The sequence below is a fragment of the Copadichromis virginalis genome, linkage group LG16 (assembly GCF_057382275.1).
Source record: "Copadichromis virginalis isolate Kocher_CV1m ecotype Utaka linkage group LG16, C_Virginalis_male_GT1.1, whole genome shotgun sequence".
NCBI lineage: Eukaryota > Metazoa > Chordata > Actinopteri > Cichliformes > Cichlidae > Copadichromis > Copadichromis virginalis.
Window position 1 is genome coordinate 37,669,109 of NC_140633.1, and position 13,902 is coordinate 37,683,010.

Here is a 13,902-nt window from a genome sequence, read left to right on the forward strand (position 1 = left end):
TGTTTGCCGGTGTGTTAGAAGAGGGAGAGTGACTGTAATAAAATGCTCAACATGCCCGAGACTGCCCCCTGATGTCACTGAGAGCCGAGGGAGAGAGAGTGGGAGAGAGAGTGAGTGGGAGGGGACCGGAGGAGCAGAGGGAGGGAGGGAGAGTGGCAGCTGGAGGGCAGAGCAAAACACGTCAGTGAGAGGAGCAGAGAGAGGCGACAGAGTGAGAGACGGACTGTGTGAAAGACCGAGAGGGAGAAAGATTTGTTGTTAGGACCTAACCCAGGCCGGTCTGCTGTGTCTGTGTGCTGCAGTGGACTTGAACGCCATCTCTTCTCACTCGCACTTTTGGCTACAAACGCACTTTCTGTCTCTCTCTCGCTCAGATACTGTACGCCACTCTCAAACGTGCAAGAACAGCGCAGCACGGCATAACTGATGGGTAAGAGCTATTCCTGTTATGCAGAGAATTACTGTTCAAACCGCATGTAGTGAAGTGCTTTATGTTATCCTCGTGTAGTTGTGCTCGGCCGGCTTGTAGGTTTGTTGTGGTTTTCCTTTGTGTAAAGGATGTGTTGTTGGAGTCTTCTTTCACAGAGTTTATTCAGTGCAGTGTGCTGATTGTACATTAAGTGATCAACAGGCGTGCATCTGTTTATGCAGACTCTTGTTTTGCCTGTGGATGTGTTGCTGTGTTACGTATATATGTTCACTTAGGGAGTGAGTGCATGTTCGTGTGTGTGCATGTTCATTTGCTGTGTGTGTGGGTGTGCGGCTTGGAGTAGTGGCAGTGTTTATTGAATGGCACTGATGTATGGAGGCTCGCTCAGCGCAGCCTTTAACTGAATGGAGCAGATGGCAGTGGCTGCGTCTGTCCTTCCGCACAGCCTATTGTGCACATAAGTGTGCATGTGTGGAGCAAAATGCATGGAAGTTAGTGTGTAAGCTCACTGGGACTACTGCTCGACATATAAACAGAAAGGACTGAATGTTAGATTGCATCCCGTATCACCATTTGACTCTGCTGCTGCCTGCCTTGGATCACTTTAATTTATCTCAGTTTACTCCAGCTTTGACATTTAAAATCACAGCGCTGTGACACAGCTAGATAATCTCCTTGAAAAGTGCTAGTATACACTTTTTGTATCTCTTTATCTCCTAACGAGAACACTTTAGTACTAAATGCATTTTGTTTTTTTATAAGTTAATCTGGGGAAATATCGCCAGAGAAAGGAGGAAGCAGAAAAAACCCACAGGTTTTTGGTGGCCATGTTACCATGCTACTGGGACATGCAGCGAGGCATACATCAACAGTCACACCCACCCACCCCGGACTTGACAGTAAAGCACTGAGCTAAATGCACATGCAGATCGTTTGTTGAATCGCTTGCCTACCGTCATTGGTTCACCCTCCACCTCAAGCCCCACCCCTTCTCCACTGTCCGACCAACCACTGGCCACAGTCCCAGCAGTCACCATGGTGTTTGCCTCCCTCCTCTGTGAGCACCTGAGTCTGCTGGGCTCGCAGCCGGTTGACATTATGTCAGCGATTGCTGTTCATTCTAAATTTGTGAGGCTTGTGTTGACATTTGCTCATTCTGTTGGAACTGTGAATGAGTTTGCATTCTTAGTTTCTCATAAGCTGTGAGTAAACATACATGGGAGTGCACAGGAGCCCAGTGGGGCGAGGAACTCCTCTGGGAGTCCTCGTCTATAAATAACTCTGTGTGATCCATAATCTTAGCCTGATTGGGGGGGTGATGATGAGCGGAAGGAGGGAGGGGTACATCGAGGGACACAGTGATGAATGAGGAGATAAGAGAGAGAGAAGAGGAGGCAGAGCCTGGCATTTCAAGAGTTTTGTTTATGTTGGGTTTCGTTGCTTTCAGTCAGGCCGTAGTCATGAACTCTCTCGATCCTGAACGATTTCTACAAAGTAAACACAATTTCCTGTCCGGAGTTTATCTTACGTTTGCCTTTTATAGTTTTAAAGAGACGTCCTGGGGCTTAAGGACATTTAGAGCCAACTTCATTTGTGAATTATTCGAAAAAAGACTTTTTTTTATTTATTACAATTTGCAGTGTTTTGTGCAACAAGGTTGCAAGAACCGCAGCAGTAGTCTCCACACGTGCACATATACTCGAGATAGAAATCAGTGCGTAATAATAGCGCTAGTATTTTTATTCGTTTATTTCAGGAAGCATCTGTTAGCATTCATTCTGAATTGCTCATCCAAATCTGCAGCGAGAATCTTTGCATTATCACGTCCGTTGTTGTCGGGGTGAGTCAGCTGTTATGAAAGCACCTCTCCTCCCCGTAAGCCAATGCCATATTCACAGAGTGCGATCAGTGTAAGCTGGGCTAATTACTTCACAGGTGGCTTCTCCCAGGGCTGTATGTCGCCCTGTTTGTCTGCCGCCATTGACAAGGCTTTGTTTACTATAAACATGCCTCTGAGGTTTGTTATTAGGAGAGCTGCTGGTGTTTTTGTCACGGTGCAACTGTAACAGTACTGCGATCCTTGAGAGCCGTGTCAGCTTGACTGTGAACTGTTAGTGACGCAAATATGTTTCCTTGGAGCTCCAAACTTTTGACAGCCCTCTTTTTAATGATCCAAAGCATAATTGTGTCTGGATAATTAAAGAAAATAGTTTCAGCCCCTAAAGATACACAATCCCGACAGCATTACAGTCTTAAGTGCATCTTCTCTCATGTGAGATGCATTTATCCAAGAGGATGAAACCATAGGAGCAAAAACATTCTCTCTGGGCACTGGAACGACTTCTCCGAGTCTGTGCAGTTTGGGTATAGACTGTGTTGGTACATGATCCTTATTTATCTTCCTGTGTCTCTTTGTGTAGCTAACAACACAATCTGTAGCCAGCAATAGCTCTCAGTGCAGTCTTAATGTGGCAGCCCAGTGTGGTTAGCCTCGGAGTAGCTGGTCGAAGCGATGATTATTACACCGCCTCCCTATTTCTCTCCATCTCTGTCTCTTCCTGGCCGTCGGCACTAGTAGCCCCTCAGTTTGAGGATAAGTAGCTGTAATTAGTTTATTTTGCTGCCTGGCTTTAGCCTTGCACTTGGCCATTGATCACAGCTCCGTAAGTGGCCGGCCGTGTTAACATAATAAAACATACAAAGGCATTTGGCTTTTAAAATTGCTTCCCATGTAGACGCACAGAGGTAACCCAGTGCTTCTAAAACACTGTTTGCACAACACAAACCGCACAAAGGAATATGCATCACAGGGACAAGGGTATATTCAGGACCAGCTGCTCCGAGGTGGGGAGAGGGGGACTGCTGTGGCACAAGTTTAGCACCGTTTTTGGGTAAAAATTATTTTGGTTCTTTGGCGCATGTTTTTGGCTGAGAAACTCGCTCTGCTGTGTTTGAATCGTGGCACTAAGTGTCAGCTTGTTGGCAAAACGTGTGTGTCTGATAAGTTTCATGTGTTAGTTTACTAATCTGTGCTGCGAAAACACGAGTTGCTCCATATTTCATTTCAGGTCATGCGAGACAGCTGCGTTTGTTGTTTTATTGTTTAGTAATAAACATCTAAGGATTCCATAGGGTTGCATTGTGTGTTTGAGTGTTTGAGAGCGTGTGCCAGAGGCCTGTTTACAGGACATTTGTGCCACTCAGTTCATGTGGAAACATTTACAGTTGAGGTGGCATTAATTGAGGTCCAGCTCCATTCATGTTTGTCACCACTGATTGTCAAACAAAACGTTTTGTTTTGTTTGACCTTATTAAATATGTGTGTAAACAGCTGACATGTTTGTGTAAATGTTTGCGTGAGAGGCGAGAAGGGGGCTGAATTTGAACATGGTTCAGTGCGGCTGGCTTTGTTTGGATAACATGGTCAAATCAAATCAAATCAAATCACTTTTTATTGTCATGGTTGATTGGGACCGACTCTTTACTCAACATGGCAGTCACTGTGGTCCTCTAATGAGGCTCCTGCATGTAGACACAGATGACTCACCCGTCACAGTAAATGCTGCTAAATTCACCTGGCGTTATGTTTTTTTTAAGAGCAGCAAGAGTGGCACAGCTGGATGGTAAACTCTTAAGTCTTTAAATAAACCTCCACCCTTGCCTAATTAATTCTAAGCCTAGTCCTTTTCATCTTTTCCAACTGAAGGATTTAACAGAACTTCTAATGTCCAGCCTATAAACAAGTCCCTGCAAGAGCAGTGATACAACCAAACACACACACGTGTGCACCAGCGAAGCACCAGCAAGTCTGGCCTAGCCACACCCTTCTTCTCTCCCATGCTGTCCCATTGGGTGGTGTCAAGTTTCTCCCCGCACTGAAAACCTGCCCAGTACCAAAGATGTCATTGGACCTTTCCTGCAAGTAACTGCAACTTCATCGCCACCTCATTGGCCACCAGGGATGCCAGAACATCCACGATAGGCTGGGGAGCCTTCGCGCTGGTTTTAGGTTATTGATCGCTGGTGGAGGGCTTGGCGTGGTGCAAGCTGCTTCTCCACACAGCAGATATTGATCCGAGTAGACCAAATGGTGCACGTGAGGTTTTGATGTATAAGTCAGAATTTACTTGCATAGATAAAAGGTTTATTTCAAAAACTGAATCTGCAATTTGGATTGAATGGAGTAGCGTGCTAATGGTGTTTGATCACAGCATGTTTTATTCAAAGATCAAGGCACAGAATTTGATTTTTTTTCTCGTTTCCCTGGTGTGCTACTTTTTGTGTGTAAGCTGCTGTGTTGTTTGCTTGTAGAGAACTAATCTGATTGCACTCGTACCCTGAGCTGTTGCATGACAAGCAGGGCATTACCTTTCATTTACCATGGGGCCCTGTGCGACCTCGCTGGATTATTCATATAAAGCAGATTAAATGATGCAGACTGAGTAAATCATAAAGGAAGCAACAACAGATGGGTCTTTACGGTTTATTCCTGCCTGCTAATATTTTAACACCTTGTCGTGAGGTTTAAAAAGTCGATTCCTGCGACCTTTTTCTTTACGGTGTCACGTCTGAAGTCGTGACGGCTGTGACACAAGCAGTTCTGCTCACACACACACACGGTAACAAACCGAAACGCAGACACGCACAAATCCTTGCTGTGAAATTCATGTTGGGGTGGGATGGGCGGTGTTTTCGCGCTCTGATGTTTGTATGGATTTACATAAACACGTTTTCTCCCTCTGCCGCTTACACTGATGCTCTGATGATCTCCGGCTTTCAAAATCTCAGACACATTTTATGCTTTCGCTGTGTCCCTAATGCTCTTATCTGCTGTGTACAGCTATAAAAACAGACTTAAGTTCTCAGTGCTAACGTTACAAGCAGCCGCGAGCACCATGAAGTGTAATGATGAGTGCAGCTGGCACGGCCACAGAGTTTGGACATCTGATGTAACAAGTGTCCGTCTGTCTCATTTGGATCAAAGAGGACATGATGTTTTGGCTGCTATTAAATGAACTTAAGATGATCTTTAAATAATTACAAATTTAATGTGAACATATAATAAAATTTCCTGCTCACTGTTCCCTGCTGTTTCAGTGGACGTGAGCACAGCGGCGCTGCCCTCCACCGCCACAGCCATCCTTCCCATGGATCTGCGCATAGTGGACCACGCTCACCACCACCAGCAGCAGCCCTCCTTTGGCTTGGTTCCTCCACCCCACCCCACGCCACCCACCTCCACGTCTACTGAGACAGGCCGCGGACCAGTCATTAGTAAGTCTCCGCTTATCTTGCGGCATTCCAGCCCGTAGATGTAGATGCGCTGAGTAATCGCGTCTCCAAAACCTCCCACAGGCCAGCAGGAGCAGCACCTGCAGCAGGAGCTGGTGGCTCTTAAACACAAGCAGCAGCTCCAGAGGCAGCTACTCATCGCAGAGTTTCAGAGGCAACATGAACAGCTATCACGACAACATGAAGCCCAGATGCAGGAGCATGTCAAGGTGAGGTGTTGTGATGAAGATGGAGAGGAGAAAATTTCCTCTCCTCCCTTCTGTGTGTGTGTGTGTGTGTGTGTGTGTGTGTGTGTGTGTGTGTGTGAGAAAGCTGGATGGGGGTGAGGCGGGAAATCTTCCTCGGATACTGTAGAGCTGTACTCAGCAGAAATATGCCTGGTGAAGGGCAAACAGAAACAAATTGAATTTAAGTGTGTATGCTGGTGTAATCTGATCTAGTGCTGGTACGTTTTTCAGCAAATCACCCAGCTGAAAACGCCCCAAAAAACCTGACTGTGTTGCCATGACCACAAAACCAAAAGGTAACAACGACTGTCATTTTGGCCTGACTGCATCTCTAATGGGCGTAGCTACCTCGATGCCACCCGCTTTGAACCTGGATGTGACAGCAGAGTGACCGTGAAACCCTCATCCTTACTGGCTAGTGACACACAGGTCGTTACAGGTTGCTTGCCAACAAGTATATTCCGGATAATCCAATATAAAATAAAATAACAAAAATGAGTGACTGAGCCCATAAATTCATCAGGAGAGTGTTTACAGAGAACCGTTTCCCCATAGACTTCTGTAGGACTGGAACCACAGCTGTCGCCCCCTTGTGGCCATTAAAAATAATGCCATTCTATATTAGCTTTGCTTTTCAGACTCAGTCTTTCTTGCTTTCTGTGATGTTATTTATTTATCTGCAGATCACCATGGCTAAGTCCTTTCAGCTCATACTGATTCTTCTTTACTCTCCTCGTCCTTCTCTCAGCACCAACAGGAGTTACTGGCGCTCAAGCATCAACAAGAACTGTTGGAGCACCACAGAAAGATGGAGCAACAACGTCACGAGGAGCAGCTGGAGAAGCAGCAGCGGGAACACAAACTCCAACAGCTCAAAAACAAGGAGAGGGGACAAGAGAGTGAGTAGCGACTGCCACAGAGAATTATTTTTAAAGAAAGCGACCAAGAGATCTTCATCAAAAATGTGCACAGTGTTACTGTAAGAAGGTAACGTATGGCCAAAATAGTCAGTTCAGTGCTTGGATTTACTCCGCAGTGGGATCAAAGGTGTTATGAACAAAGTCTTCGTGTTCGACCGAGCGCATATTTGCTCTGCTGTGCGCTGCCAACATCTGCTGTACCTGTGCAGAAACACTGTGCCATATTATCACAGCAGGTGTCAGAGGAGCTTGGCCCTCGCAGCCCCTCTGTCACAGCACCTGCAGTTACAGCACAGCAGTCAGAACAGCCTGACCTCACACATTCACCGCAGGGAATATCATAATAAGACAGCCAAGACGGGGTTAGAGGGGCGAGACGTCGTGCAGAAAGACGTGTCGTCAGTTTTTCTACAGGCGGACTGATTGTGAAATAAAATGACAGCAATAAAGCTGAACCAGGCAATGTTCTCTCTCTCTCTTTATTCCCTTTAAACATATTTCTTGGTCTGGTATCATTTCTTTAGACATCATTGCATCAGTTATTTAATCTCTGTGCTCACCAATAACAACTGGGACAGAGCAAGATCATCTCTATTGTTTCCTCTACTCAAAATATTCGAACTCTCCTTTAAAATAAAATGTGATTCCTTATTATTTTAGCAGCATCAAGCTAATTGTGTTTCTAATTGTTACAGCTAAATAGTACTCGTATGAAAGACTCACTGCGTAATTGACTTTGAATTTCCTTGTTGAATGGCGCTTTGTTTATAAACTTGCCCTTTCGATGACATTTCTGAGCCACACTTTACTAAATTGCTTCTTCACTTGTACTTATACTTGAATCAGTCTTGTAATATAGGAAATATGCATCCATCCATGCTGCTGTGTGTTTGTGCGCATTTTCATGTCTGTAAATGAACAAAACGAGGTTTTGGATACGACCGTAAACACAGTTTAACGAGGAGGAAATGGCTCACGTATTCCTGTATTTGTACTGATATAATACTAGAATATATACACACACACACACACACACACACACACACACACACACACACACACACACACACACACACACACACACACACACACACACACAGTGTATGGACCCCCACTTTTCAGAGCCATTATTTTTTTCCAGTAATGCCCTTTTTCTCAATCATTCTGCGCTGAGCAGAGTGAGCCTACAGTTTGACGTCTATGGAAAAAGCATTGGGTTGCAAACAGAGGAAGCTTTGTTAAGTACTGCACTAAATTGCATCTGAGGCAGTCTCATAAAAGCCAATTTGCTTCAGTGGCAAAGCAGACATTTTGGGATGTCAGCACTTCCAGCTGCACCATGATTTAGGGAACATGTATTAGCTGTTGTCATTTTCACACAGTGAATTTACCACTTCTGCTCTGAGGCTCGACACGTCACCTGTTATCACTCCTACTGTCACATTCTAATGAAAACACACCTCTACTCTATTCTCTACTTTCTGAAACCAGTTTTTTAAGCCCGGCTTCCCTCGCTCTTCATCTCTCCTTCCCTCTCACCTGCCTCTGTCTCCCTCCCTTGATAATTTGTTTGTTGCTGTGAGAGGAGGTTGGTAATTGAGGAGAGACCAGGAGCGGAGTGAAACTCGTGATGCACGTCTTCGAGGCAGGTTACGTAGCGCTGCAGTGGTCTCAGTGGGATTGTGCACTCTGATTGTAGAACTCAGATTGCCATTATCTGTCAAAGTATGGATGGATGTAGTTATAATCTTCCTAGTGTCACAGACTGGAGAATATGGCAGCAGCTCTCGTAGGGCAAAAGGTTCTTTGTGTTTTGGTTGGGAAGGACGTGGCTGTGCTGAAAAATGTTCGCTTGCTTACTGTTCTGCCCGTCTCTGTGTTGCTGTGCAGGTGCAGTCGCCAGTACAGAGGTAAAGATGCGACTTCAGGAGTTTGTCCTGAACAAAAAGAAAGCCTTGGCTCAGCGAAACCTAAACCACTGTCTGCCCAGTGACCCACGCTACTGGTATGGGTGAGTGTCATTGTTTTTGCACACGTTCTGCAACAACCGCGTCACAATTTGTGGAGGAATTCCTGAATATCTGTTTGGCTGCACTCGGAGTGTAAGTAGTGAAAGTGAATTTCTGAGTGTTGCATGTTTTTTTTTTTTTTTTTTGTTTGTTTGTTTTTGCCAGTTCATCTCAGTGAATAAACATTTTACCACAAATGCATTGCATTAATTGCCAACTTGACCCAATTCGGTGGAAAACTGATAGCAGACTAAATTAATCTTATTGCTGTTTTGTTGCTGTCTTGGCACAAAGTCAGTTTGAAGATGGTGGCTGCCCGCGAGCAGTCACAGACTTCCCCCACCTTCAAACCAACCATTTCAAGTTCATTGCACACGGAGGTTGCAATGAATCTCCAACCACTGTGTTCCTTATTGTGACTGTACCATTGTGAACGTGGTGCCGGGGTTACCACCGTCCATCTGTGTGGAGTTTTGATGTCCTCCTCCTCCTTCTTCCTTCTAAAGTCAAACATTTTAAAGATGAAAGAATTTTAGAGCAATTTCTTCACACGGGTCAGGAATTAAATGACAAACCCCTGAGCCCTACACTGATGGCTCTGTTATACCGCGGTCCACTTTTCTACTTCTGATAGAAATCAGGATGCGACGTTTTGGATTAACATGTCATTAACAGCTCTCGCTGCCACCATCAGACTGGTCTTTCATACATCAGGTGGTTTAATATAGACTTTGTAGATTGATTGAAGTGAAAAGACTTTGTTTTAAATGCTTTATGTTGACTTCTTTTAAAACATTTTCACATCAGTATTTCAATAACCTTAATATTCAGAGCTATGAAACATCAGCATGTCATATTTCTCATGCATTTACGAGAGTTTGGTTGCTGCTTTTTTTTTTTTTTTTTAAATCTAAGCAAAAAAAGAATCGACACTAGGAAAAATATCAAACATAAAAACCAGTGATGAGCAACATGAAAGTCTCTCATCATCCTGGCTTTGCAAACATGGCGAACCCCGTGGTGTTATGAACTCCTGTTGTGTAGGCGTCTGTCATTGATGTGCTTTTGTGTTCACATCAAATTTCCAACATCAGCATTAGCCTCTCTGAGTCGAGCTGCAGAGAAAACGTTGAAGCGATGAGGCTTTTTTTCCTGTCAGTGTTTGTTGTCAGTGATTGACAGCTAGCTCTCTTTGAGGTGTGTGCGCATGTTTGAAGTGGGCAGAGAGAAAAGACAATGGCACCTCTCCTGTGCTTTAAATATTTGAAGAGGCTTTAAGCAGTCAAACATTTCTGCCAAGGCAGGAGATGATGGAATAATCAGGAGGACTGTGCTGCCAGTCGCTATAAATCACGCTTATCACGGTTTCCCCTTTCTTTAGGGTTCTCTCCGTTTGTTTGACCTGTTGGCATTCTCCTCACTTCTCTCATGCGTGTATTCCCTCTCTGTTTCACCTCTGCCTCTGTGCATTTTCAGCCCGTTTACTTTCCTAAAATGGAAAAAAAAGGTTTTCAGCTTTCAGGCTTTGTCCCTCTAGCTTTACCTCTTTCTTCCTTCCACCCACGTCATTGTCCACGCTCTGAAGTGTCTAGCTGACTTTGGAGAGAAGACACAAGCTTGTGTGTGGGTATGCAAGTATCAAAAGTCACGTATAGTAATAGATTGAGCTGGGAATGTGTCGTGTGTACAAAGCCGGCGGAGCAGAGTTTCCGCATTCATGTAGCACGTTATACTGATACTGTTTAGTGTTTTTAATCGTCTATTTTGTGTTGTTTTTTTTGTTTTTTTGCAGAAAAACTCAGCATAGCTCTTTGGACCAGAGCTCACCTCCACAAACGGCACTGTCAGCGTACAACCATCCCATGCTGGGCACATACGACTCCAAAGATGACTTCCCTCTCCGCAAAACCGGTACAGAAGGCTTTGCTGAAGTTGTGTTGATTGTTGACATTCTCCACACTTCCACAGTGCTGCACTGATCTTCCTTCTTCCTCATTTAGCAACGTGAAAGTTTTGTCTTACCGGTTATCAACCACATGAAAAATTACGGGAGCTCTTAAAATTGTTGTTTAAAAAGATAACACGGAAGATTGAAGATAATAGAGCCCTCTGTTTGCTTAGTAGTCCGTTAGCTTAGCATTGCGTGAGGACTGGAGGCGGAGTCTGTCTAGACACACACTAGATTTTGCTGTTTTGGGTTTGGTTTTTTTATGAAAAGCCAAAGTAGAAATGACAACAATGGGCAGGTTGTCAAGCAACCAGCACAAACTCAAAGATAAGAGACCTGAAATGGTTCTGAAAAAACATTTGTCTTGGTTTCAAGGTCTTACAGTAAATGTGAGTGGAAACATTTTTGTTTACGGTCAGCTTCTCCTTAGAAAAACTCTGTAGGCTGTTTGCATTCTTTAAGATTTTAACCCAGTCATTCGGTCACACGTCTTCACAGACACCATGGATCGCTCCGGTCAACAAAACAGCGCTGAAGGAAATGTAAAACAAACTTACTGCCTTTTGGTTGCATCAGATTCTGTCCATCTGTCCATATTAAGCACAGCCAAGCTGTGATTATTCACTTAGCGTCAGCAGCTGCTTTGGCCGTATCACTGGCTGCTTTCACAGCTGGAGGCCAAACTCTGTGTACTCTGCACTCTTGCCCACCTGCTGCGCATTGGAGGCAGGAATGATTTTTCCTGGCACACAAACTCACACTGCGAGTTTCAACTTTCAGGGACACTTTATGTAATTCAGGAATTTTCCCCTGAGAAATATCCACAACTTAAAAATTCTTCCCACTGAGCACTGACACAAAGCTTAATGAGGAGTTAATTATATATCAGAGCGCGCGTGCAAAGACCTCTTTAAGATAAGTGTTTTGGATTTTAAGGTATTTCTGCTTGCGCGATATAACCAGAGAAAGAGATGGAAAACTCGATTGCGTATAGACATACAGATACGGCTACTGAGGAACTGTTGTGTCAGAAGTGAGCAGGACTGGCTGAAGTGAATATGTGAACTGTGTTCGGAGGAAGTGAGTGAAAGCAGTCGCCGCTGTCGTGGACTCTGCTGACGCTGGAGCTGTCACACATGACGTTTTTGCCCTATTATGTTCACTGAATGTGCATTAAAAATTATTTTTTGACTAGCAAGTTCAGGCACACAGTATATTCCAAAAGGGGCTCATTGTCCAAGTATGGAGGGCTTTGTGGTAATGACTCTCAGAACACAGAAGGCCACTTTGAACGCTATGGCAGGAAGTCTGCAAGGCCTTCACGACAGAGGCAGACTTGTCATGCTGACCCCATTTCTCCCTGTCTCTTTCATACGAGATCACACACTGACATTCCCATAACACACTTTGCACTAATGTCGAAGCATGCAGGATATCCGCGTGCAATTCAGAACTTTCCTTTTTCCTTCTTTTATCCTGCTCGGCTTTACATTTTGACACTCCTTTATGAGCTGCATGTCTCTGGTGACTGTAGTCAGGAAGGTCACGTCCTAGCTTCGAGTTTAACTGCGTTCTTTATTGCTCCTATCTAACCCCAGGATGAACACTTAGCACTTCTACATATTAAACTAAACAAAAGGTAAATCAAGCAAAAGACTGACTGTTCGTGATGTTGCTGGAATGTGAATTGGTTGCGCTATGCTCTTATGGGTCGCTCTGGTATGTTACAAATGGCGGTAAAATAGCTGAATTGTAAAAATGACTCCATTCTTTCATTCTCGCTTCTCATATACGGCTCGGCTGTCGCTGGTTTTAACAGTTGTCTCTCCCCTGAGAAAACCTCAGTGTTTATAATCAAAGGGAAACTGTTGGCGAGCTCTTTGGTGTCTTATGTTCATATTTATTTAATGTGCCCGCAAGAAATCTTTTCTTGAATTATGGTTTTTAATCACAATGCTGTCTTTTCATGCCATAAAATGGCTTTAGTGAACTGCTTAATCAAAGTTGATTGACTTTATTTTATTTTTATTTTTTGTAGAACACATGCAAATGAGACAAAGGCTTGTCTATATGTCTTTGTGTCTGTGTCCATCTAATCCATTTATCTAATGTAGATCCACATATGATGTTTCTCGGAAGCTCAGTTGATGAGTTTCAGCAAACTGCTCTATTGATTTCCATAAACCTCCCTCCCTCCCTTTCCTTGGCACAGCAGCACGGCTTCCCCCAGCTTGACTCCTTTAGCCCGGGACTCCTCTGTCAAAACAAATGAGCATCTGATCAATATGTTTTAGATCTGAGAACCGGTTTCCCCGTCACCTCCCTATTAAAATATTAAATACCACATATGCAGATGTTTAATCTGAGATATAATGGATAACTTGAAGTGTAAGGGATCAGAGTTTTTGTCCTGTTCCGTGAACAGGAAACCATCAGCACGATTCATATAGCCACGTGACGTCAGGGAGTCTTGATGCATGGTCAAGCATCCAGGTAGGACGTTTCTAGAATTTCATCTGGATGTTTTGAGGGGGTGATAAAAGATATAAAATGTGCCTTAAATTCAAATATGTTATGCCATATCACATTTATCATGCTCGGACTGTTGGTTTTTTAAAGTATGTGTTATATAGGTTATAAAAGTCCTTCTGGTCCCATCTATTATCACACCTACAAGGCCACACAGTTATGCTGCCTAATGTCCTGCTCTGGTGGGAGATTATCTAAATCTGAAAAAAAGAAAAACAAAATCGAGGCAGTACTGTAACAAGCAGTGTGTCCATGAAGAGTCAACAATAAGGAGCAGGAGAGGAAATAATTCCAGAGAAATGGGCTCTTAGACTAAGCCAAAGAAAGAAGGGCATGGATGGAGGTGAAGGAGGCACAAAAGGCTGCAATAAAACGCTATCATCAGCAGAAAAAAGAACAGTCTGGGCCCTCTGCAGCGAGTGTGTTCGCACGTGTGCACACTGGTGTGCTTCTGCCCAGTCGGCATTAACACCCTTCAAAGTCACTGTGTCCTGAGGTGAACACTCCCATTGTGAATGGTGCCCAGCAAAGACATACACCCTGCTTC

General features: G+C 44.2%; 1 protein-coding gene across 3 annotated transcripts in view; it reads left to right on the forward strand.

The window, feature by feature from the left end:
• hdac4 (histone deacetylase 4) overlaps positions 1-13,902 on the forward strand; it is a 124,766-nt gene that overhangs the window by 71,854 nt on the left and 39,010 nt on the right. For 2 of the 3 annotated variants that reach the window (XM_085434677.1, XM_085434678.1), the window contains 5 exons: positions 5,528-5,704; positions 5,786-5,931; positions 6,698-6,848; positions 8,760-8,880; positions 10,671-10,789. In XM_085434677.1, coding sequence (XP_085290803.1) covers positions 5,528-5,704; positions 5,786-5,931; positions 6,698-6,848; positions 8,760-8,880; positions 10,671-10,789 — 714 coding nt within the window. Of the gene's footprint in view, positions 1-185; positions 431-5,527; positions 5,705-5,785; positions 5,932-6,697; positions 6,849-8,759; positions 8,881-10,670; positions 10,790-13,902 lie in introns of those variants that run through there. The other variant, XM_085434679.1, reaches the window with a different exon arrangement.